Below are 27,972 nucleotides of genomic sequence, written 5' to 3' on the forward strand. Positions count from 1 at the left end.
AAGTAAGTTTTTCTTACTGTTTAAGACACATTTAATTAGATTTTCTGCTTCTTGCAGCTTATTGCATATTGATACAATGCTCTTTATCAAAACAAAAGTCTAAACTCTGAAGAATGTACAAATTCCAGTGAGTTCTTGATGACTATAAAGACCCTGTTATTCTCACACAGGGTGGAGGCAGGAATTTCGCAAACTACACAAATAGCTGTAGTTTTACCAGCACCACCCTAGTTTTGCTTCACACTTTCCCAATCATTGAACAGTTCCTAAGAGAATGTGCCTATTTTGTTTTTAGCATTGTTAGCCACATCTAGAAATGTGACAAGGAGTCTAAATTGCTTCTTTGGAAGTATTTAAAGGCATTTGTAAGTCTTCCTCTGTGGTTCCCTAAAAATGTTGTTTAAATGTGTATTCTAACTTTCCAACAAGAGGGACAGCTTATGGATGGGAAATGGATTTGTTTCTTTTCTATCCTAGATATATCTAAAATCTAGTATTCTATATAGGCATTCAACAAGATTGTGCAGCCAACTCCCACAACTACAGAGACAGCTTTCCATTTAAACATCACACTTCTGTAATAAACACAAAGGTAAGAACGTTTTAATTAAATGGATTTATTTAAAAAGACTATAAAATCTGACATCAAGAGAGATAAAAAAAAAAGACCCATAAGATTTAAATTGACAAATATAAAATGATTGGCTACAAACAATGTAAAAATACACTTCCCAGCCCCCAAACAAAACACAAGTATAGTAATTATAAAATTTTTGTACTGAGTTCATTTCTCTTATAATTCTTGAGAACCATTCTAAGCAATCTATTTGTATAAAATATAAAATTTATCATAACTGTTAATTTAAAAATTATTTTAAATTTGAGTTTATTGAATTTGCCATTTTTTGTACATAACAGTGGTTTCTGGTCCCAAGTTCCCCTTGAACTTATTTACTACAATGGTCTTTTTACTCCCATTTCCTTCTACAATAGAAAAGAAAGGCTAACCATTCATGGGTCCCATAAAAAACAATGTGAAGGAAGGTTCTAAGAGTGACCAAATATACCAGTGAACATACTATCTTTCTGAAAAAGAAAGAATTAAGTGACCAACTAAGAGATCCACTTTTGCACCAATGAAACACATGGAGGTGAAACCTCAGAACAAGCGGAGCTTAAGCTCAATGACAGTATGTTTTATATGACAGGCCAGCTGAGAATGTATCTGTCAATCCTGACTAAGCCCAATGCATGGGTGGTGACCCTGAGGTAGCCCAGATGATATGCTCTGAATTTTAGATAGGTCTAGATGACATTAAAAATCACAATGGTACGGTCTGATGTGAAACTTTACCTACCATATACTCGTTTTCTGAATCAGTCCTTATTCATAATTAGACCCAAAACCCAGCTATTTCTCCTCTCTTAGATGACATGCCCAATAAAAACAGCATCCATGATTGGTTTCATTATCTCCCAATTAAGTAGTGGTGACACCACCACTAACACTAGTATCCAGACTCTGATACAAATCCTAAAGGTATTGAGTCAGTAAGACAGAGCAGAAGCTATGTCGGGCCATACTGACCAATTTCTGAGAACCACATTAGCCACATTCATGCAATTAAAACCCATCTAAGACACAAAAATGGCAGATGAGGAAAAAAAAAGGATGAGGTCATTAAACTTTATCACTGGAAACATGATTCCACTGTTTCAAATAGGAAACCTACCCTGGGAGACTTCCACCAAAGTGCAGAAGGACCTGATGTATGGGCTCATCATCTTAACACTAGAGTCCCAAGTCAAAACTCTAGGAGGAGGATAAGAAAGGTCTAGTCTGTGAACCACCTGGACAGAAAGGTCATATCCCAAGTGCCCTGCCTATCTGTGACAGCTGCTAGCCAACAGACAATTCTGGTTATGAAGTTATCTCTTGAGAATGGCTTGATTCTCTTATGCCACCAACAGTATTAGTCTGGGCAGGGTTCCCTGGATATTTTTTTTTTTTTTTTTGCCAAAGACAAACTAGAGCAATGCCTATGTAAGAACAAGGACTCTCAAGATCCTGCTACACAGTATTCACAATCAAAAGGACCCAAGATTCAGGACCACCTAAAGACAACTGACAAAAACTGTCAGAGCCAGAGGCCAACCTCTGCTAGATGAAGCAGCAGCACATGACTCCATTTCTATCTGATAAGGAGACAGAGAAGAGGCATCTCGAACAGATGAAAAACCAAAGGCTGGGGCCCTAAAAAAAACAGATTGGCTTCAAAGAAAACACTAAGGAAGACCCACAGAGCTGTATTCATTTTAGTAAAAATAATCATATGCCAACAGGGGAATTGAACCACTTTCTAAATCATAGTATGAACTCATCTCTTCAGATACTTGGTAAGTGGTCAAAGCTTGTTTTTATAATTACTTTCACTGTCTTGGGCAAAAAGTCTTTCTTATCTTTGGTCCTTAGGTGTGGTATCAGTTTCTTCCATTTTTTTATGTGTTACAAAACAATCTTTTTTTTACTTGACATCAACCAAGGTGCAGTATAAACACGAAGTTGCTGATATTGTTGCTTTTATACACATAAAATACCAACATCTCCCATACATTTTATAGGCTATACGAAGGTCTCAAAGAATTAATAACCGTTATCCAAAAATATAACATTTAAGGCTGAGTGAAATACAGTAAAGCCTGGTAATATATGTTAAGGAAAAAAACCTAGACCAACATTTTAAATATTGGTTTCTTAAATATGTTAAATTCCCATTAACAGAACATAATCTAAGCATCAAAACAAACAGCTAAGCAAATTAATTTAAAAATAAAACAATTTCTAAGTAGATGAATATAATCACGATGTTTATACAGCTATAAAGCATAATTTGGAAGCTAAGCCTAGTAAAAGAATGACCTGTAACAGAATGACAGAATCATTTATCAACCGTTGAGCTGTGTGATTTAAAAACAATTGTTTTCTCCTCCTCCCACCAAAATCTCCATTTGAGATAAGTTTCAATTATTATTTAAAAAAAATTTTTTTTTAACTTATCTGGCCTACTTTGTGGTGACTGACACAATATTGATAAAACTGCCTTCTTGACCTTCCCTTTGCTCTCCAAAAGAAGTGGTTTAAACAATTAACAAATTTTACCAATTAACAAATTTTACAAGAGCTTCTGCCAGGGCTCAGGCACCACAATGCAGGGTCACTACCTTAGGTAACATCTGCTCCCCAGAGTCTTTAGGCATTAAGTGGCTCAGTGAGGGCTTCAGCCCTAGTGGTATTTTCAGGTTTTCTCAGCTGGGACTCCTGTCGTTTTTCATACAGCATAGTGACAAAGTCAAGTAGGAACATAAAACTTGCTATAAATCCAAACACCTGAGGAAAAAAAGGAGGAAAGGTTATATGAGAATTTTGGAATATAACATTTCCTACTTGGCTTGGAGAATGTTTCATATAAACAAGATGTTCATGAATTTTATCTTATACACGACTACTCTTTAATGGTAAAAAAAATTTTTTTAAGTCATCAAAAAATGAAAAGAAGTTATAAAAGAAAAACTTCCAGAATAATGGCTATTAGTCAAAGTCTCACAAAATATTAATGTTCTGCCTTATGTGTGCATGTTTATATGTGGAGGGCTAATATATGAAAAGTAAGGTTAACAGATAAACATTAAATCCTATAAAATGATACAAAACAAAAATATTTGCATGGTTAGATTGACCCACAGATGCGATAAGGAAAATACGTGACTAGGCAACTCAGCCTAGGTGAAAATGAAAAAAGTTATTAATATCAAAACAGAAATTCCATTTTGAAGACACTATTAGGTTAAATTACTTAAATAATGTTCCAGTTGTCACAATGCGATGACACAGTGACATGACGCCACTACCTACTTCCTCTTCCTTAAATCACTTCCTCAACTGTTCTCTTCTAAAATACGATCATACGTTCTGAGAATTCTATCAAGAGACAGAAGACCATGCGTCTGCTTCAAATTTAGCTTCTCCACTAGCAAAACCCTTAAGGATATGGGGGCCAGATAAGTTCTCTGTAAAAAAGAGAAAATTGATGTAGGTGATGGCTAAAGTCTCTTCCAAATCTAATACTCCCTATCTCCACGATTTTTATTAATAACATTCTCTTACAGTCTGTTGCAGTCTCCTGACCTCTCCTCCCCACTCTAAAGAATAAGCATTCCACCTCATTTTACCACAAAGTAAACTGAGCTCCAAGTTCATTAAGTCCCCCAGATATCCCCAACATATCCAATCTAAATTTAATTATCAATGCTTCCCACCCTCCCATCCCCCGCCACAAAAGCCAACTCTTTTTCCCTCTGGAATCTTTATTTTTGACTTGATGGCATTTATCCCCTTATTTTCCTGGCAACCTTCTTAAATACATCAAACTCAGACCAAATGTCACCCTTGTTTTTGAAGCTGTCTCTGATCACCACAAGTCGTCATCTAGCTCTTTTGTTCACACACTTCCGAATTAAAAAAAAAAAAAAAAGAACTTTCTCATGCATTTAAGTCTATAAAACTTTTCATAATTTAAATATAGTTACAAAAGGTAATTTCCAGCATATTATAAATATCGGCTTTTTAAACTACCTGTCACTATTAAATATATCCAATGAAATATAAATACTGGGACAGTCTAATTAAAATATAAAAATTTTTTTTATAGCTGTAAATTTTTTCCCTGGAACTCAATTTTTCCTCAACTTCATTTCACTTTCCCCACAGAATTTTATAGTAATGTATTTTTATACAAATAAGTAGCCAGAGCTTTTTAAAGTTAAAAATGATTTTAAAAACTCATTATTTTATTGATCACCATCTCATACTCCTCTGCAACAAAAATGTTTCTAAACTGAAATTAACCATAAAGCCCTATTAAAACTTTGATTTTTCTCTTCTATTGGTTCATGTACCCATGAATAAATATTGCTTATTGCTAGAATGAATCAAGATTCAGTGTTAATTTTATTTGTATGTTTTGTTTTTACACGTGTAAGTGCTAAGAAACTGTTGTTATATGAATAGATAAATATAGCCATGCAATTCTCTGAACTCCTTTTGAGTTTTCTATCATAAAATGCAGTTTTAATGATGTATTAGCTGACAACTCTATTAATTACAACTTCAATTTTGTTTTTGGTTTTTGAGATGGAGTCTCACTCTGTCACTTACACTGGAGTGCAGTGGCACAATCTTGGCTCACTGCAACCTCCGCCTCCTCGGTTCAAGCGATTTTCCTGCCTCAGCCTCTCGAGTAGCTGGGACTACAGGCGCCTGCCACCATGCCCAGCTAAGTTTTGTATTTTTAGTAGAGACAAGGTTTCACTATATTGGCCAAGCTGGTCTCAAACTTCTGACCTCCTGATCCGCCCACCTTGGCCTCCCAAAGTGCTGGGATTACAGGCGTTGACCCACCACCCACCACGCCCGGCCTAACTTCAATTTTGTTAAAAACAAAGTATTAATTGGAAACCAGCTGACTTGCAAGATGATTTGTTGTCCAGTTGCTAGTCATTCAAGTTCACAGCACTGCTACCAGTCCAAGGCCATGATCCTTAATTTACAATTCCGAAACCCAAAGAACTACATTAACGCAAGGTTTTCATGATTCACTTGGCTCAAAATTGACACGAAGTAAGCCTATTTACATGGAGTAAGACTACTTACAGTCTTTTCTTATCCCTTTTACTATAAATATTCATATGTTTTACTTCAGATATACCAATGTTAGATTACAGGGTACTGTCCCAGGCCCTCAAGTGGTGTTGTGTAATATAGCATATGTACAGCACTACCTTTCTAAAATCCAGAATATTCTGAATCCAAAAGAAAAAAATTCTGGCCCCAAGAATTTCAGAGAAAAATTGGATCTTTATTTTCAACTGTCTCTTTGTTGTACTCAAGGGTTTTTCTGTTTTACAATTCAGGGTAATCCACCATAATAAGTGATATGGCTTGGGTTTGTGTCCCCACCCAATTCTTATGTCAAATTATAATCCCCAATGTTGGGGGTGGAGCCTAGCTGGAAGTGACAGGATCATGGGGCAGATTCCCCCTTTGGTGCTGTTCTTGTAATAGTGAGTTACTGCAAGATCTGCTTGTTTAAAAGTGTGTAGCACCTCCCCACTCTCTCTATTCCTCCTGCTCTGGCCATGTAAGATGTGCCTGCTTCCGCCTCGCCTTCTGCCATGACTGTAAATTTCCTGAGGCCTCCCTTGCTATGCTTCCTATAGAGCTGTCAGAACCATGAGGCAATTAAACCTCTTTTCTTTATAAGTTACCCAGTGTCAGGTATTTCTATATAGCAGTGCGAGAAGGAACTAATCCAGCAAGATTCAGGACAAGCAAGTTTTTTTTCTTTTTGAGGGGCAAGGTGGGTGGCGACTGGGAATGGGAAGGTGGAAAAGAGCTGGTGAGACTCCTTCACCAGAGATAAATTCTCAGACATATAAGTTTTAAAAAAGATTACATATGGAGGTTTAAAAGCTGGAAATTAATTTCCTCAACACTATCTCTGCCTCATACTCCTTGAGAAGTCTGATGAAACTTTAAGGATATGTATAACCCACTGAAAACTGCTGTCTAGACCAACTTTTTTTCTTTTATTTTTTTTTTCTTCTTGTAGAGATGAGGTCTCACTATGTTGCTTGCCCAGGCTGGTCTTGAACTCCTGGCTTCAAGTGATTCTCTCACCTTGGCCTCCCAAAGTGCTGGGATTACAAGCCTGAGCCACGGCACCCAGTCTCAGAACAACTGCTATTGGTTCATTTAACAAACTCCATTACAACTTTACTTTTCCGTCTGCTTTTCTAGACTGAGTCTCTGAATCATTTCTCCCATATATTCTCCATACCTAGAAAACACCTGGCGTGTAGGTGTGCATTTATTGAACTGAAAGTGGAGAAATATAAAATAATAAAGTCAATTTTACCACTTCCATTAGCAATAACACACTGATATGTGGAGTAAGTGGATTTTTTTTTAAACGAAATTCAGTCAAATTCTATAGGCTCTAGGTTTTAAAGGCTATCATATTGATTTGCTTGTAGGTCTTCTATTCAAAATTACACTAAAAAGTAAGTTAAAGAAAAACAACTCTAACATGCTGTATAACTTGTCAAGTACTCTCCAAATTCCATATTTCTAAGGAAACAAAAATAAGCAATGTTAAAAATACAAGGTACTTACAATTGCAGCAATCTCAGCTGAAGTCCTGTCATGTGTGGAAACAAAAATGATGGATGCCAACAAAAACACACATCCTGTTCCCAAAGTAATATAAAAATCCTATGCATACATACAAAACACAAAAGGAATACAATACAGTTAGATTCATGGAAATGAACTTTTTCATTTTTAACTTTAAAAAGCTCTGGCTACTTACTTGTTTTTCTTGATACAACCCAAACTTACATACCCAAACTTCTAACTTTTCAATAAGCCTGGCATTCAATAAATACTCTGTAAAAAAACAGTATCCACACTGGGATGGGCATATTGAGAGAACACATTAGAAGATAATCTTTTAAACAATCCCCTATGCCAGGAGAGGTGGCATGAACCTGTAGTCCCAGCTAACTGGGATGTTTTTTATTATCCAGTCTCAAAAAAAAAAAAAAAAAAAAGTCCCGGAAAAGATCTCGTGTGTATGTGTGCAAGTGTTTGTGTGTGTCCTCTTTTTCTCTGGGACATATTAAAATTATCTAAGCCAAAGCATTTATTACAATTCCATCTTACTTCCAGCAAAAAAGCATTTTTCTTTCCTTTCAAAGTATTTTATGGTAGGATGACATCTCTGAGAGCACTCCAATGCTTTGAAAGCACTTTCTAAAAGAAAGAATTTTAAAAACTACCCATTATTAAATAGAAGTATGCCAATAGTGTGTTTTTTAGACACTTAAGCTTTCTGGAATAACACATTGCCTTCAACTGTTCCAAGTGGGTAATCTACAGTGAGCTTATACGATGAGCTTATCTACTACATAAAAGCTTCCATATCTTATCATAATGCAGCTTACAATCATGAGATGTTTCATGTGTTTCCAAGTGCTTTCTCAGGCATTACCTCACAAGGCTCTCATATGCCAACTGAAAACAGTAATGACATATATACTTGATTCAGAAAGGGAAACTTGGTAAAATGATAGCCACTCCAAAGGGTTTTAAGTCTGATACTTTTTGAGTTTTCTGAACTGCAAACTCCACTAAACCTAATATCAATAAAACTGGCCAGGCACGGTGGCTCACGCCTGTAATCTCAGCACTTTGGGAGGCCGAGACGGGCGGATCACGAGGTCAGGAGTTCGAGACCAGCCTGACCAACATGGTGAAACCCTGTCTCTACTAAAAATACAAAAAAAATTAGCTGGGCGTGGTGATGGGTGCCTGTAGTCCCAGCTATTCTGGAGGCTGAGGCAGGAGAATCACTTGAACCCAGAAGGCAGAGGTTGCAGTGAGCCAAGGTCACACCACTGCACTCCAGCCTGGGCAACAGAGCGAGACTCCATCTCAAAAAAAAAAAAAAAAAAAATCAATAAAACTATTTAACACAGAATTCCTAAATTGTCAGTCATTCACTTAACATTTATATAAAATGTAAGAGGTTTTCTCGCCGGGCACGGTGGTTCACGCCTGTAATCCCAGCACTTTGGGAGGCCAAGACAGGTGGATCACCTGAGGTCAGGAGTTCGAGAACACCATGGCCAACATGGTGAAACCCTATCTCTATTAAAAATACAAAAATTAGCTGGGTGTGGTGGCAGGCACCTGTGATCCCAGCTACTTGGGAGGCTGAGGCAGGAGAATCGCTTAAACCCACGAGGCAGAGGTTGCAGTGAGCCGAGATCGTGCCATTGCACTCCAGCCTGGGTGAGAAGAACGAAACTCTGTCTCAAAAAAGAAAAAAAAAAAAAGAGGTTTTCTCTGCTTCTAAAAGGTGTTTCCCTGTAGTACTTTATTTTTTAATCCCTTTGATTATTTCAAATTTATTACATATAAATATAAAATTCTATTTACTAATATTTGGAATACATTCAAGTTAATTGAAACAAGACAATCATTTTTAGACCATAATGTAGTGTTCAATAAACGGGTTCTAGAGCCAGTCTACCTGAGTTCAAATCTGAGCTATACCACTAATAAATGTAAACGTCCCAAAAATGTTGGCTACTGTTGTTCTTAATAGACTCCGACTGCAATAGCATGGGATAGAAGACATTCTCTCTTAAAAAATATTATTCCTTTGGGAGGCCGAGGTGGGCGGATCACCTGAGGTCAGGAGTTTGAGACCAGCCTGGCCAATATGGCGAAACCCCATCTCTACTAAAAGTACAAAAATTAGCTGGGTGTGGTGCCACACGCCTGTAATCCCAGCTATTCGGGAGGCTGAAGCAGGAGAATCCTTTGAACCCGGGAGGTGGAAGATGCAGTGAGCTGCTATTGCGCCACTGCACTCCAGCCTGGGTAACACAGCAAGACTTCTTCTCAAAAAAAAAAAAAAAAAAAAAAAAAAAAAGTTATTCTTCTTTAGGCACCACCAGTACCACACACTCAAAACACATTCCTCTAAAACAGAAAACCTCTCTTGCATGAAAAAATATTTAAAACCTAAGTGTATTAATATGCAGACAGTAAAAAGTGATTTTTAAACCCTGCAAACAAACATGAAATCCTTATATTAGGTAAAAAGTAGAATATATGTTCTATGATTACAAATATTTTAAATTTTAAAACTATGAATGGAATAAAAAGACTTGAATACAGCAAAATAATACAAAAGCTATTTTAGGATGGACTAATTTTTCTTTTTTCTCAGTATTTTTAAACCAGTATTTACTCTAAAATGACTTTTTAAATGCTCAAGTTTGATATAATAAATGTTTTACTTTTTTTACGTTACACCATTATACTACACTGGACAATATTATAAAACCATTTCTTGTCAAAATGATCAGTGTGCTTTAAACACTACAGATGCAGCATTAAAATAAAAACTAAACATTTCTAAAAATATTTTTACGGTGATATTGTTTCACACTGTTAAGAAATGACAAAATGATTTCAATCTTTAATTTTTTTAATATAAATTTTTCCAGCCAGAATTTGGAATATATACTTTTTTTTTTTTACACATTCAAACTATAAATCAACCAGCTCAGACACCTGAGAACTTTTCCCTTGTCCAAATCTTATGGCATATTAATCTGTAAAAAAGAAAAATGTCCAAAGACTACAAATATAATTAACAAAAATTCTAAGGATTATCTGTATCCTCTTAATATATATTTCATAAAACAAATGAGTCCTGTTGTCATTGTCATAGAAATTCCTATAGTGATGGCATTAGCCATAACAGCACCTCAAGATGGTAGGGCATTGGTTCTAACAGGATTCTGCTCCTAGCAAACTAACACAGGAACAAATGCATTCTTAATTCACTTATAGACAACTTTTCATAATACCATTAAAGCAAAATATAGGAAGAATTACATGTTGTTTTATTTTCCCCAATCACTGAAGCTTTAAGCTTTAAATGTTGTTTTATTTTAAAGCTCCAGAAATATTTCACATTAGTTCATTACTCTATCTCCAATGTCTAGCATATAAATGCCTGGCATATAATAAAGGCACACAATTAATAATTGTAGAACCAATGAGTGACACTCAAAAGTGAGAAATCAGAAGTGACAAAATCCTAGGCTTTTTTAAGTCTAATGTGAATTACATTAAACCACCAATAACTGTAAACTATTGGCAGTGTCTGTCACTCTCATTCTAATCTCACTTTCCCTCTCTATCATCCCCTTGGTAGGAAAAAATGAGGTGCTTAGAAGCAGAGCCAGTTGGAACAAGGGATACTGTCTTTTCACGTTGCTGAGTTTTGAAAACATTACTGCTTTGAACAATAAAATTATGCCAGATTACAAAACAGCTATTAATATAGGGATGATATTTTCTCATGCTTACCGATGATTTTACTTTTGTGGTATCAACTCTCTCATAAAATGGAGTGCAATACACAATCAGTATAAGGAGACTCAGAAGAAAGGCACTGCAGCTTACAAACTCAAAAAAATAAAGTCCTCCACATAAAGTACATTGTGATACAACTTCTTCACAGATGAAGGCCAGCAGAGACAGCAACTACAAATGAAGCAAAACATTTTACTTAAGTGTTTTTTCAGAGAATCTACAGTATTTAGAAAGCTGTTTCTGAATAATACGTTTACTCAAATATTTACAATGAGGAGACTATGGCAAACAAGATTAATGAATAAACCTTATCTACACAGAACTTACAGTTTGGCCGCCTTGAAGGAAATACAGGTAAATAAAGAATTAATTAGCCTATCGTGTACTAATGCCAGCAAAGGGGAAATATATAATATTGTTATAAAAGCACACAGGAGAGACGCTCAACTTCGGGGTCAGGAAAGGCTTCCTGAAGGAGAAAGCTGAGACCTGAAGAACAGAGTCAGTTTGGGGTATGAAAGATTAAGGAAAGAAATTCCCAGCAGAGAAGCAGTATATAGAAAGGCCAGAAATGAGAGAGCATGGCACCTGCCCCCTGACCCAACATACAGACAACACACACCCCGACCTCCAACTTAACTGTCGAAGTGAGTCAAATCAACATGGCTTAAGTATACAGTTTAAGGGAAGAGAATGGCAGCACAAAAATTAGTATATGAGGCTAGAGAGGTAAGCTGAGGCCAGATCTAAATGTCCTCGTTAATTAAGAGTCTGGATTTTAAAGTAAAGGTTGACAATGATCAGGTGTATGCTTTCAGTAGTTCTCACTGGCTACAATATGGAGAAGGGACCAGAGGTAAGGCAAACCTTGGGGCGGACATCCAACTGGGAAGCTGATGTAGGAAATCAGGGCAAATAATAGCGACTAGGGAGCAGCAATAGAGAAGAGTGGCAATCACTGAGAGATGCAGCAGAAGCTCTTATCAGACAAGATGCAAAAGCTCATATCAGACAAGATGCATACAAATAATATGGAACACAAGATAACACATGTGTACCTTAAACATTTTAACTTAAAAACGCACATTTATTAACAATCTGCTGAAGTGAGTATTTTCTTTATGGGTCTACTGACGAATTCCACATGTTTTCTGCATTAATCACTTTCATCATCTATGGACTACTACTTCCAGACTGATGTTATCTGAAGTGAAGTGAGATCTTAAACACCTGAGAAACAGAGTTCAGAATCTTTCTAGAGTCAGACTATTTTACCAGCCTTTTACAGTTGCCTTGCTCTTCCTTAATTCCATGGCAGATAAATCTTGTAGTAACTTATCTTTCAGTCTTTCCAAAGCATTCAATTTAGTTTTAAAGAAACAATTCATTTTAACACTCACTTTCAGCTTTGTAATATTTAACTGTATGGCCATAAAAGTATAGTTAGCATAAACCAGTATGGGAACAACACAACTCAACTGATGACAGAAGCAAGAGTTCTAGAGTGCTAATGAGATGCCTACTGGCCATGGCAGGCTGTGGGTGACTGGTGTGAGGTCAGGATGCTTGGTATGGTGAGTGGAGAATGTTAACTCTGGTTAAATTGGCAACTCAATTACACACAAGTGGGTTTTAACTACTTCCAACTGCTGTATATGTGGTACTAACATACTGGTCCTCACTGAAAAAAGAGTCAGGTTTTTTTCTTTTTAAAAGGCAAGGGTGCTAGGGAGAGAATAAATTCAGTTTTAAATACGCTGTGATTGAGGAGGTCTGTGGAAGAGTTTGGTGAAGATGTAGTTGGAAAGCAAATGAATATATGGTCTGGAGCTCAAAGGAGAGGTCTAAGATGCAGATAAAGATGTGGGAGCTGGCAGAGTGGGAGGGTGAGATGACTCAAATGAGGAAAGATAGCCTTATGTGGAAATCTGAGGAATCTGAAGATTTACGGGATATGCAGAGGGGAAGAAACCAGCAAAGGACAACTAGCAGCAGCAATCAAAGGGGTAGTAAACAAGAAAAAAGTATTTACACACACATGCACAAACACACAAGTAATCAAGAGTGCTAAATGCTACTTAAAGGTCAAGTAAGAACAACACTGAAACACCTACCTTAGACTGAGCTATAAGAAGGTTGCCAGTGACATTAGCAAGAAAAGTTCCAGGGTAGTCAGGGAGAGAAGCTCGATTACAATACTGTATATTGGGAAGTAAGGGGAGGGTAAGGCAGTGAAAGAGAGACAGCATAGGCAATAAGTGTGGCTGGGAAAGAATGGCCAGATAGGGCAGTAGTGGATGAGCTCAAAGAGAAGGGAATTTCAACATGGGAGAACTGAGCATGTTTAAATACTTAGGCAGAAACCAGTAAGATGGGTGGGTCTAAAGACAGGTAGAAAAATGGCTCTCTAAAGATAGGATTCAGGGCTCAGGTTTGGGGCTAACTCTTCTCTAGAAATAGAAGGGAAGAGAGTGAAGAAGAGTATTTTGCTTGGGCAGTGTGTGTGGGTTTTGTGGAAGCTGAGGGAATTTCCTGCTGAGGGCCGAAACCATCAAAATGACTGATGACCTAAGTCAGAGGCTAAAGGGAATTCCCTTCTCACTCCAGTCAGGCCAGTAGAAGCAACCAGACAGGTTAATGGCAACAAGATTGCTACCAAAATCAACAGATACATTTCATAGTAATAGTAAATATCTTATCCTACAAAACATTTTCATTAAAAAGGGACAAACAACAGTTCAGCGGTTTCTTTAAAAACTAAGCATATATCTACCATATGACCCAGAAATAGAACTCTTGGGCAACTATCTCAGAGAAATGAAAACTTAACATTTGTACAAAAACCGGTACGTGAATGTTTATAACAATTTTATTCATAGTAGCCCCAAACTAGAAACATTCCAGATGTCCAATGGTTAAAACAAACTGTGGTACATCCATACCATGGAATATTAGCAATAAAAAGGAGCAAACTTGATATATGTAATGTCCTAGATGAATCTCCAGAGAATTATTCAAAGTAAAAAAAAAATCCAATCTCAAAAGGTTACATATTGCATGATTCCATTCATAGCCTATTCTTAGAATAATAAAAATAATAATGATGGCTAACAAATTAGTGGCAGCCAAGAGAAAGGGGAAAGGTGTGGCTACAAAGGGGTAGCACAGGGAAGCCTCTGCTGATGGCACAGTTCTGTGTCTTGATTGTGGTGGTGATTATAGAAAGCTATCCACATGGTAAAATTACATAGAATTACACACACATGCACATACAAATGTGGGACCTCCCTGTACTTTTTTTTTTTGCAATTTCCTGTGAATCTATAATAATTTCAAAATAAAAAGTTAAAAAATAGTAATTTAAATCTATACTGGTATCCAAACCTTTAAGGGATTTCCTCTCCCTTCTACTGGCTATACAAAATGTATACATCCCCACAACTGCAAAGAATTTATATAAAAGAAAAAAATAGTCTAATTGTAACATGAATGGTTACATTCTCTGATTTCCTGTAAGTTAGTGAAGCATGAAATAGCCCAGCATGTCCCAAACAACTTCCTTCAGACAGGTGTTAGGTAAGGCATTCCCAATCATTACACCACAGGATATAAAGCGACAACACCAAGATAAATCCCAGAGGGCCACTGTGTAAAGATACTTCCTTAGTCTCCTATAATCATACTTACAGGATGAGTTCTAACATGACTATAGTCTAATAAAATACTAAATATCTAACATTTCACTTGCCTTTTTCTTGCCTCTATGTTAAATCTTGTCCAAGTTTCAAAAGTTTCTCTCTGATAAATTTACAAAATATACCTCGGTTGTATAAAAGTCAATTAACTGAGAGAAGATACCAGCCTAAAACTCTAATTAGGGTCTGGGAATAGCTGAACCACTCATTTTACAATTAGACTATTAGGCACACTCATGTGTGAAGGCTATATGGCAATAAAAGGTTATCTGTAGGACAGACATAGGCTGCTTGTCTACTTTCAGTAAAAAAAGACAGGATCCAGCTTGTCCAGAAGCAGTCAGTCTCAAGTCATTATAAGTCCTATTCCAAACGTATTAACAGGTGGCATTCCTACTGACCTTACTGACCTATTGCCTCAGAGCAATAGCAGGAGGCAGGTTCTGCCTGGACATCTTAAGAGAATCAAGGAGTACAATATTAAGTATGGACATCTGGCAGGGCACAGTGGCTCACACCTGTAATCCCAGCACTCTGGGAGGCCAAGGCGGGCAGATCACTTGAGGCCTTCTGGCCAACCTGGTTCAAGACCAGCCTGGCCAACATGGCAAAACCCCATCTCTACTAAAAATAGAAAAATTAGCTGGGCATGGTGGCGCATGCCTGTAATCCCAGCTACTTGGGTGGCTGAAGCATGAGAATTGCTTGAACCCAGGAGGCGGAGGTTCCAGTGAGCCAAGATGGCGCTACTACACTCCAGCCTGGGTGACAAAGCGAGACTATCTCAAAAAAAAAAAAAAAAAAAAAAAGTGGACATTTACTAGCTCCCATCTCAAGTTAAAGGCCAACAAATTGGCACTACAAGCTATAGTCAATATGAACTTCTGTCGGCCAGATGCGCTGGCTCACATCTGTAATCCCAGCACTTTAGGAAGCCAAGGCGGGCGGATTGCTTGGTCTCAGGAGTTTCAGACCAGCCTGGGCAACATGGTGAAACCCCATCTCTACCAAAAAAAAAAGAAAAAAAATTCTCTGCCTACCCATCTCGGAGGCTACTAACCTTCCTTTGTAAGCTCCCACAGCATTACGCAATTGCTAGCTCAAAGTGTACTTGAACTAGCAACACTCCAACACTGTTCTACGTATAGGAAGATACAAATGATGGAGTAATAAGCTCAATGTACAAGAAACAATAATAACAATATATTTTATACCACATTAACTGAGCATTCATTATATGTAGGTTAGGAAATCTCAAGAAAATGTTCGAAGGAGCTGGAGAAGGATGAGTGGAAAAGCAGGACTCAAACCAGGCAGAGACACAAACAGAACCTGGATAGACACAGGACATTCTAATTCTAGGTGGAGGATGAAAAAGAACATATTCATAAGGGCAAGAATTTGCATAGTAAATCCAAAAATGATAATAAGGCAACTGACCTAACTGGATGGGGATGAAGAAAAAAATGGTTTAGGAGTTGGGTGTGGTTGTGTGATGATCATGCAAGGGAATATGGATGTTTAGATGAAGGCAGGAGGGAACACCTGCCTGGTTTAGTAGGTTAGAAAACAGGAGGAACAGAGGATTGGGTGGGGCCTAAAGGAATTCTACAGTTCCGAGTGTAGGAGGGAAAAGAGCAACTAACTTGCTTATCAGCAAGCCACAGGAAGTGTTTTTAAAAAAAGAAAACTCCTACACCGGGCGCGGTGGCTCACGCCTGTAATCCCAGCACTCTGGGAGGCCGAGGCGGGCGGATCACGAGGTCAGGAGATCAAGACCATCCTGGCTAACATGGTGAAACCCCGTCTCTACTAAAAATACAAAAAAAATTAGCCGGGCGTGGTGGCGGACGCCTGTAGTCCCAGCTACTCGGGAGGCTGAGGCAGGAGAATGGCGTAAACCCAGGAGGCGGAGCTTTCAGTGAGCCGAGATCGCACCACTGCACTCCAGCCTGGGCAACAGCGAGACTCTGTCTCAAAAAAAAAAGAAAGAAAGAAAAAGAAAACTCCTTAAAAAGCAGCAAGTAAACATACTCCAAACTGTTACTCATACCGTGACACCTGGTAGTGTGAGGGGTGGGAAAGTGGTTTTATTTTAATATTTTTAGTTGATTTTTTTTTTTTGGTAAGCAGACACTTTCTTGTATTAAAAAGAAAAAAGTGTAAAAGTTGGCCGGGCGCGGTGGCTCACGCCTGTAATCCCAGCACTTTGGGAGGCCAAGGCAGGTGGATCACGAGGTCAGGAATTTGAGACCAGCCTGGCCAACATAATGAAACCCCGTCTCTATCAAAAATACAAAAATTAGCCGGGCATGGTGGTGCACGCCTGTAGTCCCAGCTACTCAGGAGGCTGAGGCAGGAGAATTGCTTGAACCTGGGAGGCAGAGGTTGCAATGAGCCGAGACTGCACCACTGCACTCCAGCTTGGGTGACAGAGCAAGGCTTCGTCTCAAAAAAAAAAAAAAAAGTGTAAAAGCTGAAGGAACAATTTCGAGAAATGAGTGGTCACCAGCATTAAATGCCAAAGTGGTCAAAAATAGGAAGAGAGAAAAAATGTCACTGAATTAGCTAAGAAATTCATGGTAAATGTAACCCATAAGTAAAAAGGCTCAATTATTATTTTTTGCTAAACAGTTTTGTTCTTAATAGCATGAAGTCATCATACTAAATATTGCTTACTGAATATTAAGCTAAGTACTTAACAACTGTATACCCAATGTAACTCCTTCTAATGACATAAAATTTTACCCAAATATAATTAAGGGAATTATCAAGCTTTTAATGTCAGGAGGGCCCTTAGCGGATATAGTCTCCCACTCCCACGTTTACAAAGATGGAATTAAGCTACTGACAGGTTAAGCCCCAAGTTAGCTCGGCACAGACAAGAACCCAAGTCTCTGACTCCCACTCTGTACTTCCTCTCTCCCCATGAAATACTGTTTGTTAAATTCCTTTTACGAGTATGTATGTTTGTGTAGGTCTTCCCTGTAAGACTGGCTTTTTGAAGTTAAACCCACAGTTCTGTATATTTCCTTTAATGTATTAAATCATACATTAAAAACAATTTGCTAGCATCAACAGATTTGGGAAGTCTCAGTGACTAAAATATGATCTTACAGTTCTGGTGATTTAAACACTGGATAATTACTATCCTGCCTCTATCTCTCCATTTCAGTTTCACTACCCCTTCTTTTTTTTTTTTTTTTTTTTTCTGAGATGGAGTCTCGCTCTGTTGCCAGGCTGGAGTGCAGTGGCACGATCTTAGCTCACTGCAATCTCCACCTCCTGCCTCAGCCTCCTGAGTAGCTGGGATTACAGGTGCACGCCACAATACCCAGCTAATTTTTGTATTTTTAGTAGAGACGGGGTTTCACCATGTTGGCCAGGATGGTCTCTATCTCCTGACCTTGTGATCCGCTCACCTCGGCCTCCCAAAGTGCTGGGATTACAGGCATGAGCCACCGCACCCGGCCTCAGTTTCACTACCTTTTCTGAAATTTCAAGTGTTCCTTAAAACGGTCACTATATTAAATACGAATTCTCCATTAATTTAACAGTCTACTACTTATATTTTATAAAAAGAACTTTTAAATGTTTGCCATTAATTATAAAGCTCCATCTACAAAATGATATGAATTATAAATTAATGAACTTTACTATTAAAAACTTTGTAGTTATAAGTAAAGTTCAAATTTAAAAATCCATTGGTCTGAAGAAACAGGCCAGGCCTCCCTTGCCTTAGGCAAATATTTACTCTTACAAAGGTTCAGATATAATTTGCTGACATTACGGGATCTTCCTCAAGGTAAAAACAGAACATTTCAATTTACTATACATCAGTTTTCATATTTAAATAATGAAAAGAGCATCAATATAAGAAATGCTTCCAAGTAATCTGTTTCTTGGTACTTATAGGGTAACATTATTTATAATGTAATATATTGAAAAATCACTGGTGATTTCTAAAACTGCTTGCCAGATGAGCGACTAGAATTCCAGTACTGTGCAGCTATCAGGATAGTCAACTGACAGCATGGACACAATGTGGAGCCTGTTGCACAGAAAATGACACATATTTAGGTCACTGCACCAGCATATCAGCAAGCAATTAGGTTACCAAACGTCAATTCTCCCCTTAAAACAAAAACTCCCTCAAAAACATTCACAAAATAAAACATGAACATGTGGACAAATCTAAGGATAGTATAAACTGAAAAACTGCATAAAGTTAGGACTCCAGTAACTCCTTACACTAAATTCTCAACTGAGTATTTCTTCTTAAGCTCTGGAAGGGTGGATGGTAGTTGGGGGATGCTTAGGGTTTTAACAAAGCTTAGGTCATATCTAAATGGTAGACACAGCTATGTTAACTTCAAGAGATAGAGAAGTTACGTTCTTTTATCTCTAATCTCCTCTGTGTACAGGCTCCACTCTCTATCCCTTCAATATTCAATTCAGTTCTGTAATAGCAAACCCCATGGAGCCTCAGAGGTTTGAAACAAAAAAAAAACCTTAAGAGTGCAAAGAACCTCAGAGGTAATTCAATTCAACCTCCGAAGACTCTAATGTAAGAATTTCCTAAGTGTATACACAATGTCTGGTTTTTAAGTTTTAGAGCAGGCTTTTCTTTTGTAGGATCTTTGAGATTCTGTTAAGATTTATGGGTCCAGAATAATATACTCAAACATATAAGTGTACAATATTTTGAATAAAATTTCACAGGGTTTGCAGGTCCCTTGTTAAAACACCTCCTCTTCTGATTATGGGTTTCTCCATTACAGTTGTTTCCTTACTGGAGCTCGCAATTCTGTTTAGTTTTTTAAAAAACTTAAACATTTAAAGTAAAACAACCAATCTATCTAAAGGAAGAATTTGAGTTAAGGCAAAGACCTTGCCTATAGCCCCAGGCTGGAAGACAACTTTTACTGACTTCATATGTAACCTTCTTGGGACTTGCTGGATAATTCCTGTAATATACTGTTACTGTGAAGAGATAAGACATTATCAAAACAAACAAAGCAGGAACAAAAAGACAACCATCAAAGTGAAAGGCAGTAATGAAAAAGTACTTTTAAATCTCCACATTAAAGAAAGCATTCCTGTAACATGACAATTTCCCCATAAACAAATAAATGGATTTCATAAAGAGATATTAGTTTTTATTTTTTCTCCATTTCTTCTTATGAATGATGGAGAACAAATAATAGTCTAACGATCTTTTAAGGCAAATTCATCTTCTCTGTGTCCAACTATAACATTTACCACAAAAATTTCTGGTTGTGTTCCATGTTTTCTTCTATAACAGCAATAAGGAAGGAAACTGGTTATGTTCTATTCCAAAGATACGAAACTACAGTTTACTAAACTATAAGAAGGTAATCAGAAAATTTACTTTAGCTTTGCCACTTTTTATTAGAAAGAAAAAAATAAAGGCAACTGAAAACAGGAGATTTTGTGGGCAGCAAACCAATACAGATGATTTTTTTCGAGCAGCAAGAATGCTTCAGATGGGCTGGGCGCAGCGGCTTACGCCTGTAATCCCAGCACTTTGGGAGGTCCGGAGGGCGAAAATCACCTGAAGTCAGGAGTTTGAGACCAGGCTGGTCAACATGGCGAAACCCCGTCTCTACGAAAAAAAAAAAAAAAAAAAAATCAGCCGGGCATGGAGGTGCGTGCCTGTAGTCCCAACTACTCGGGAGGCGAGTGCGTGCCTGTAGTCCCAACTACTCGGCACGAGAATTGCCTGAACCCGGGAGGCGGAGGTTTCAGTGAGCCGAGATTGCGCCACTGCCCCCAGCCTTGGCGATAGAGCAAGACTCGGTCTCAAAAAAAAAAAAAAAGCTTCAGATGAATATTCTTTTCTGTTCTAAAGAGTTCTACTATTCACGTAGAAAATTTTAGCTTTACTGCAGAGAAATACAGCTAATACCTAAAAATCATCATGTGACAGCTAACAAGAGAAGAGCAGAGGGAAGAAGGAAGAAGGTAGAAGGAACAGCTTATGCAAAGGAACAGTGGCAGGAAGGAGCCCCTGATGCCTCGTAATAAATTAAAGGTGGCCAGTGTGGAACCACCTAGAGGGAGACTGGGAGAAAGATAAGGCCAGATCCTACTGGGTTCCATAGGCCACATTATCACTTGCTTTCAAATGATTTCCCAGTCATCAGCAGATGTGATCATTTTGATCGCTAAACAGCAGTGCCGATTTTCCGACTTCTGTTTTTCTATTCAATAAAAGTAGGTCACTAGAGTTCTAAGAATTTAACTTCGGGTCATTTGAGTTGTAAGAATTTAAGTTCTTTGCAAGGAAACCAATGAGCTAATTTTTACTTAGAACGGTTAAAAAACAAAACAAAGTAAGACAAAACTCATAAACATCATAAGCATTCGGATTTTTCCTAAACTGGTTCTATTGCAGAAATAGAACCTAAACTGGTTCTATTTTTCCTAAACTGGTTCAACCATCAGTGGTTGGAACAGTACATAGGAGCTCAACACGACTGTAAAGTGAATAATTTAAATCTCAAAGATGCTTTGATGTTTTCACGAACAGGTTTATGGTACTTCAACTGCTTAAAATAAACTCAATAAAATGGAAAGATGCATACCATGTCCTAGTTCTGCTATCCGCACATACTTACAAAAAGCTGTCCTTTTGACTTTCCACTTAGAACCCATATTGCTCAATTTTGAAATAATTCTTTTCTAGTCAACATAAAACTTTTAGAAGACAATTTACCGGACACACATACACACACATCTCAATGCCACGCGTGGTATCGCAGGACTTTGTCCAGCAAGTTAAACTGCCCCCATGGGCTCGCAGCAGGAAAACCGCAAGAGCCAGAGAAAGATAAACAGCGCTTCACAGTCTAAATACAGGCACTGTGGGCGATAATGCAGGGTAGCAGCAGAGAGAAGAGAGGAAAGTCGCCATAGAGGATGAGTGAAAGATGTTGAAGTGGCTGACTTGGGTCTCCGACGCATTTCCTGAGCCCGCCTAACAGGCTGGGTGGCCCCAGTTCGTGGGATCCCGATGGGGAGAGCCTTGGGACTGAGGGGCGGCCCGGCGGAAGGGCGGAGGGTAACGCCCCCTTCCCCAGGCTGAGAAGGAAGGAACTAGAGGTGTGGAAACCTCCTTTTACTGAACAACCAAGCTGAAACGAAGCAGCTCGGCGGCCTCCCAAGCCCGGGCCAGACGCCGCTCCCCAGCCCGGGCTCGCCCTCCCTGACCGCGGACTCACCAGCTGCAAGCCCTTGAGAACGCGCCGGAGCAATGGGAGCCGGCCCATGAAAAAGTAGGCAGCGAGGCCGCTCCGGGGGCCTCTGGCGGGGCCCGGGTCCTCCTCCGTAGTGGGGCTGTACACCGCTCCGTTCTCCATCGCCTCGGGCCGGGGAGCGCGGCGGCCGCAGCAACCGCGCCGCTGACTTCTCGGACTCCAGAAGTCCCCGGTAGCCGGGAGGCGGCCGTCACTTCCTGGGCCTTCTCCCCGGCTTCCGCCTGACTCCGCCCCTTCCCGCCCCCGCCCTTGGCCCGCCCCGCCCCCTCTCTCAGCAAATTTGCTTGTTAGCTGTTGGGATTCTTCCGACTTTCATCCAAGAATTGAGTTCTTTCTGTGAGCCTTTGATGGATTTCTCACCTCCCTCCATCTTTCATCCTCCTGACATTCATTCACTTAATATTTTTGCGTACTTTCGGTGTGCAGTGAACCCCGTTCTAGGTACTTGGGTGACAGCCAAGTACTACCCAAAATCACAGTATCCCTAGTAACAGAGACAGACAATAAACAAGAAAACAGATGAATAGCAATTTCAGATAGTGATAAGTGACGTGAAAATATGATACGAAAATAATGGATTCAGCATTTCTGGTGGCTTAATTTATTTTTAAAAAAAAGATGGAGGAGGAGGAGAAGAGGAAGGAGAAGGAAAAAAGGATGGAGAATTGGGTGCTCTACTTAAATGGCCACTACTAAACTGAGTGGTCAGGAAAGCCTCTCTGAGGACCATGATCTTTGAATTGAATGAGACTCAAAGTATGAGAAGCCAGGCTTGTAAAGTTCTGGGGAGAGCCTTTCACGCAAGTGCAAATGTCCCGAGGACCAAATGAGTTTGACTCAATCTGAAGCCCAAAGGCCTGTGTCGCTAGGAATAAGTACGGGAGGAAAGGAGATGTTGGAGATGTAGGCAAAGGCCAGATAATGTGCAGGCCTTGCAGACCAAGGGAAGAATTCGTATTTCATTTGAAGTACAATGAGTTGTCTGTAAGGACTTTCAGAATCGCTCCCTCCCGCGTCTCCCGAAATTCCATTTAGGCTCACTTTTCAAAATCATTTCCTTTTTCTCTTTCTTGGTCACCAACTGCTACAGTCACATATGTTAATTTTGTGTGAACTTGTCAAGGAATGTAATTATATTTTAGCAACTGAAGTTGATTGAGTTACAGGATGTTCACAACAATATAAAGTAGGTTCGACAGTATAAAGTCGGTTACATTCATTTTCAAATGAGAAAACTGAGGCCAAGAGGCTGAAATCATATCCAAGGTCAAACAGCCAGGAGCAGCTGGAATGCAGGCCTAAGCAGTCTGACTCGAAACCTTGCTGCTAAACACTAACCCAGAAAACGTCAGCTTCTAACTCATCTCTCCATTGGAGTCTCAAAACCCATGGAAGAGAGAAGGGGTTTCTGCTGCCATCAGCTGCTACATCTTCTCCGTGGCCCCAAACCTCCCTTTCTTCTTCCAGTAACAAACAAAAGCTCCCATTCAAATGAATAGAGACAAGTAGATACTGCCCTGCAGGGGCCACCTACAACCAGCCAGAACTACCCTTCTGTCTTTGATTACATGCATTCTGAATGTCCTCCCAAGGCGAAGATGCCATCAATTCTGTCCAACAAGGAAGGCCACTGTATTTTCACCAGGGCTACAAGGATTCATTGCCCCATTATTCTTCAAGTCACTATCATCCCAAATTGGACATTACTGATGTCTAAAATTTCCTTTGAAATTCATCCAAAATTAAGATGAGTTGATGACTAGAGAGATGGATAAAAGATTTGTGATAGGCCAGGCGCAGTGGCTCACGCCTGTAATTCCAGCACTTTGGGAGGCCGAGGCAGGTGGATCACCTGAAGTCAGGGGTTCGAAACCAGACTGACCAACATGGTGAAACCCCGTCTCTACTAAAAATACAAAAATTAGCCGGGCGTGGTGGCGTGTGCCTGTAATCCCAGCTACTCGGGAGGCTGAGGCAGGAGAATCGCTCAAACCCGGGAGGTGGAGGTGGCAGTGAGCTGAGATCGCGCTACGGCACTCCGGTCTGGGCAACAGAGTGAGACTCCGTCTCAAAAAAAAAAAAAAAGCAGGCCGGGCGCGGTAGCTCACGCCTGTAATCCCAACACTCTGGGAGGCCGAGGCAGACGGATCACGAGGTCAGGAAATCAAGACCATCCTGGCTAACACGGTGAAACTCCATCTCTACTAAAAATAGAAAAAATTAGCCGGGCGTGGTGGCGGGCGCCTGTAGTCCCAGCTACTCGGGAGGCTGAGGCAGGAGAATGGCGTGAACCTGGGAGGCGGAGCTTGCAGTGAGCCGAGATCACGCCATTGCAGTCCAGCCTGGGCGACAGACCAAGACTCTGTCTCAAAAAAAAAAAATCATTGTTAAAACAACAACAACAACAAAGATCTCTAATAAAGCAACTGCAGTAACATATTAATGGTAATATCTAGGTGAAGTATACGGGTGTCCACTGTACAATTATTTCAGCATTTCTGTATGTTTGAACATTTTCAAAATAAAGTATTGGGAGGAAGTTACAAAGAAACAAGGATACTTTGAGACAAGAGAGAAGATGAACAGACTTCGTCAACCCTCTTGGTTTGTTTAGGGCACACTTATGCAATTCTCTAGGGGTCTCTGCTTCTCTTTGCATTTTTAGAAGAAGACACAAATTTAGCCTGTGATTCATAAACTCCAACATGGCAAAGAATCATGTGTGAGATTAATTAAAAAGGAAGATTCATGGAGATCTAGCCCCAAAGATTCTGAATGTAGATGGGGCTTAGGAATATACTTTTGTAACAACCTCTTCATGTGAATCTGGGAAGAAATCCATCCACATAGAGAAACACTGTTTTATAATGTGATAAAAGTGAAAGCCATTGTGTAGTAGACAGTAGACGTGCCATATTTTCTTTGCTCTGATTGATTTGGGGGTGCCTGGGATTTAGAGACTAATATTTCACCCAGGTAAAGAAATGGGCATCCCTTACATTTTCTTCATAAATTGAAAGACCAAATAAAAATGTTAGTGCTTCATGAGCAAATACTTGTATAGGAAACTCTTTTGATGGGCATATTCACACAGAAAACTGTCACCCTCATTAATGAATAAAACAACTTGCAATAGTCAAATGGTGGGACTCACTATGTTGAAATGAGAAATCTTACGTATGGTGAAAAAAATACGACAAAAAGAAGAAAGGAAGATACACTAAATTTAGGTTTTAAAGAATATTCACTGTTCTCCTTTAAAATTAGATATTTAATTTTTTAAAAAAAGAAAGAAAAACATTCACAAGAAGAGAGAGAGATTGGGGAACATAATTTGATGGGACTTCAGCCATTCAAAAAATAATGTGGTAGTGTTGGAGGCTGTTGCAAGACCTTGGTTCTTGTCTTCTTAGTTTAAAAGAATTTAAACAAGAGACATACAGCAAAAGAGATGCAGCATAATTTATTGCAAAAGAAAAAAAAATTTTGAAAGCTAAGTACAGAATAGACATCACACCCTGAGAGAGAGAGAGAATTCAGGGCAGGCTGCTCGTAAGGATGAGACAACATTGATTATTGCTGGAGGTTATTGCTAATCATGTATTATTTGCATGATTATTCATAAGGAGGTGGGAAGAACTGTTACCGTTCGGTTCGTGCAAGAGTAATCGCGGTTTTGGCCATTACTTTAAATGCAAAAACCACAATTACTTTTGCACCAACCTAGTAGTAAGCATCTTCTGGTTGGTCCTCTGGCTGCACATGTGCAGTAGCTGTGCACCCATGTTCATCCCTCAGGTGTCCCATTAGCATCGTAAATCTCCACCCAGGGGCATGTTTTTTGCTATTATAATGAGCAAAAGGTCAGTTTGAGGACAGGTAAAATCAAAGTGCTCATGCTCTCTACAGAAGAAATTTCCTACTGAAGATAGCTTTGCTCGACTGAGTTCAATCACAATTCAAATGCTGAGGCTTATTGTGTTGACTGTTGGGGTCACCACGGTTGCTGCGTCCTGAGGATATGGGCACTTCCTTGACTGCCTATCCTGCCTCAGTACTACTTTTTCAGTTCAGAATTTAATTTTTTTCAGCAGTTCCTGCTAAACAATTTTTCACTGGCCCCTTATCGGTATTAGCACAGTTAGGCAATACTGTGGATACAAAGTTAGATTATAGACGCTATCCTACAATGATACCACAGTAATGTCCACAAAGAACTATGTTACAAAATAGAAAGAGATATGTGTTATAGAAGAGATACAAATTAAATATGTTGCTAATTCGGAGCAGAGAGAAATAACTTTCAGTTTAAAGGATCACTACAGTGGAGCTTCAAGATGGGGTTAAACTATACTTCGGTTTGGACATGCAGATACAGGGCAGAAAGTATTCAGGCAGTAGGGTGGTATGAAGGAAGGCAAAGAAAGTGTGCATAGGCACAGTGAATGAAGGGAGCAGGAAAGGACAGAGTAGTTAAGGAATATAAGCTCGAGATCAAATTTTGGAAGGCTTTGAAAATCAAGCTAAGGAACTGGGCCTTTCCATTATTGTTGGGTAATGAAGAACCCCCAACGAGTTTTAGGAAGGGGAGTGAAATGATCGGAGCTTTTCCTTGGGGATATTTTTCTAGTAGCCTTGAGCGCAGTAGTTACAGAGATCCAAGTAAGGGCTATTGTAAAAGTTCAGGAGAGAGGGAATAGAAGCTTAAACTCTGACGTTAATCATGGGGATGGCACCAAGAGAACCTTGGAGGTAAAACCAGTGAGATTTGAGGACTGATTTGTTTAGAGAGTAAGAAAGGAACTGGAGCAGGTGCCAATATTTCAAGTCTGGGTGACGAGGAGATTGAGGGAGAATAATAACAGAGAGGTAATATAGGAGGCAGTAACCCTTATTGATGTCAAAGTACAAATTTCAAAAAATTAAAAAGATAACTTTCATACAAGCATATAGTAAGCCTGATTCAAAGATTTATCTAACTTATTAATAGGCTGGGCTCATGCCTGTAATCCAGGCAGGAAGATTCCTGTGTCCAGGAGTTCGAGACCAGACTGGACCCCATCTCTAAAAAAAAAAGAAAGAAAGAAAAAAGAAAAAAAAATAGCTGAGTGTGGAGGCATATGCCTGTAGTCCCAGCTACTTGGGAGGCTGAGGTAGAAGGATCGCTTGAGCCTGGGAAGTTGAGGCTACAGTGAGCCTTGATTGTGCCATTGTGCCACTGCACTTCAGCCCAGGTGACAGAGTGAGACCTTGTCTTAAAAAAATAAAATAAAATATTGCCTTTCCAACTTGGACCCAACAGAATGGCTCCTGCAAAGAAGGGTGGCCAAAAGAAAAAGGGCCGTTCTGCTATCAACGAGGTGGTGACCCAAGAATACACCATCAACATTCACAAGCGCACCCATGGAGTGCGCTTCAAGAAGTGTGCCCCTTGGGCACTCAAAGAGATTCGGAAATTTGCCATGAAGGAGATGGTAGCTCCAGACGTGTGCGTTGCTACCAGGCTCAACAAAGCTGTCCGGGCCAAAGGGATAAGGAATGTTTCATACCGAATCTGTGTGTGATTATCCAGAATAAGGATGAAGATTCACCAAATAAGCTCTATACTTTGGTTACCTATGTACTGGTTACCACTTTCAAAAATCTACAGACAGTCAATGTGGATGAGAACTAATTGCTGATGGTCAAATACATCAAAGTTATAAAATTGCAAAAAAGAATACCTAATTTATTAGTTAAGTAATCAGAAGAATGTAAAACTGGTTTATAGGAGGTTATGAGAGGTGTGTGTGTGTGTGTGTGTGTGTGTGTGTGTGTGTGTGTATTCAGTGAAAGAAAAAAAATAATGCTAGAATAAGATTGCTAGGTTAAATCCAAAACTGGTTTATGGTTTACCGGAAAATAAAATTGTTAGCTTTGTGATGAACTCTAACACAGAGAAATCATTTTTATCTCCCTCTAACAAAAATAATTTGCAATTTAC

The 27,972-nt window shown here is 39.2% G+C and overlaps 2 protein-coding genes across 2 annotated transcripts; one reads left to right on the plus strand and one right to left on the minus strand.

Annotated features, from left to right (window-relative positions):
• Positions 1-597: 597 nt before the first annotated feature.
• On the minus strand, positions 598-22,232 carry CMTM6 (CKLF like MARVEL transmembrane domain containing 6). The gene is made up of 4 exons (XM_008951613.4): positions 21,954-22,232; positions 11,009-11,185; positions 7,232-7,330; positions 598-3,388 (listed from the first exon to the last, which is right to left on the minus strand). The coding sequence occupies exons 1-4, from the start codon at positions 22,089-22,091 to the stop codon at positions 3,251-3,253; spliced, it is 552 nt and encodes a 183-aa protein (XP_008949861.1). The 5' UTR covers positions 22,092-22,232; the 3' UTR covers positions 598-3,250.
• Positions 22,223-27,802, plus strand: LOC117979530 (large ribosomal subunit protein eL31-like). Its single transcript, XM_055111033.2, is given in 2 exon segments — positions 22,223-27,557; positions 27,560-27,802. Coding segments are annotated over 2 exon segments (369 nt in total). The 5' UTR covers positions 22,223-27,292; the 3' UTR covers positions 27,664-27,802.
• The last annotated feature ends 170 nt before the right edge of the window (positions 27,803-27,972 follow it).

Source organism: Pan paniscus, chromosome 2, assembly GCF_029289425.2.
Source record: "Pan paniscus chromosome 2, NHGRI_mPanPan1-v2.0_pri, whole genome shotgun sequence".
Lineage (NCBI taxonomy): Eukaryota > Metazoa > Chordata > Mammalia > Primates > Hominidae > Pan > Pan paniscus.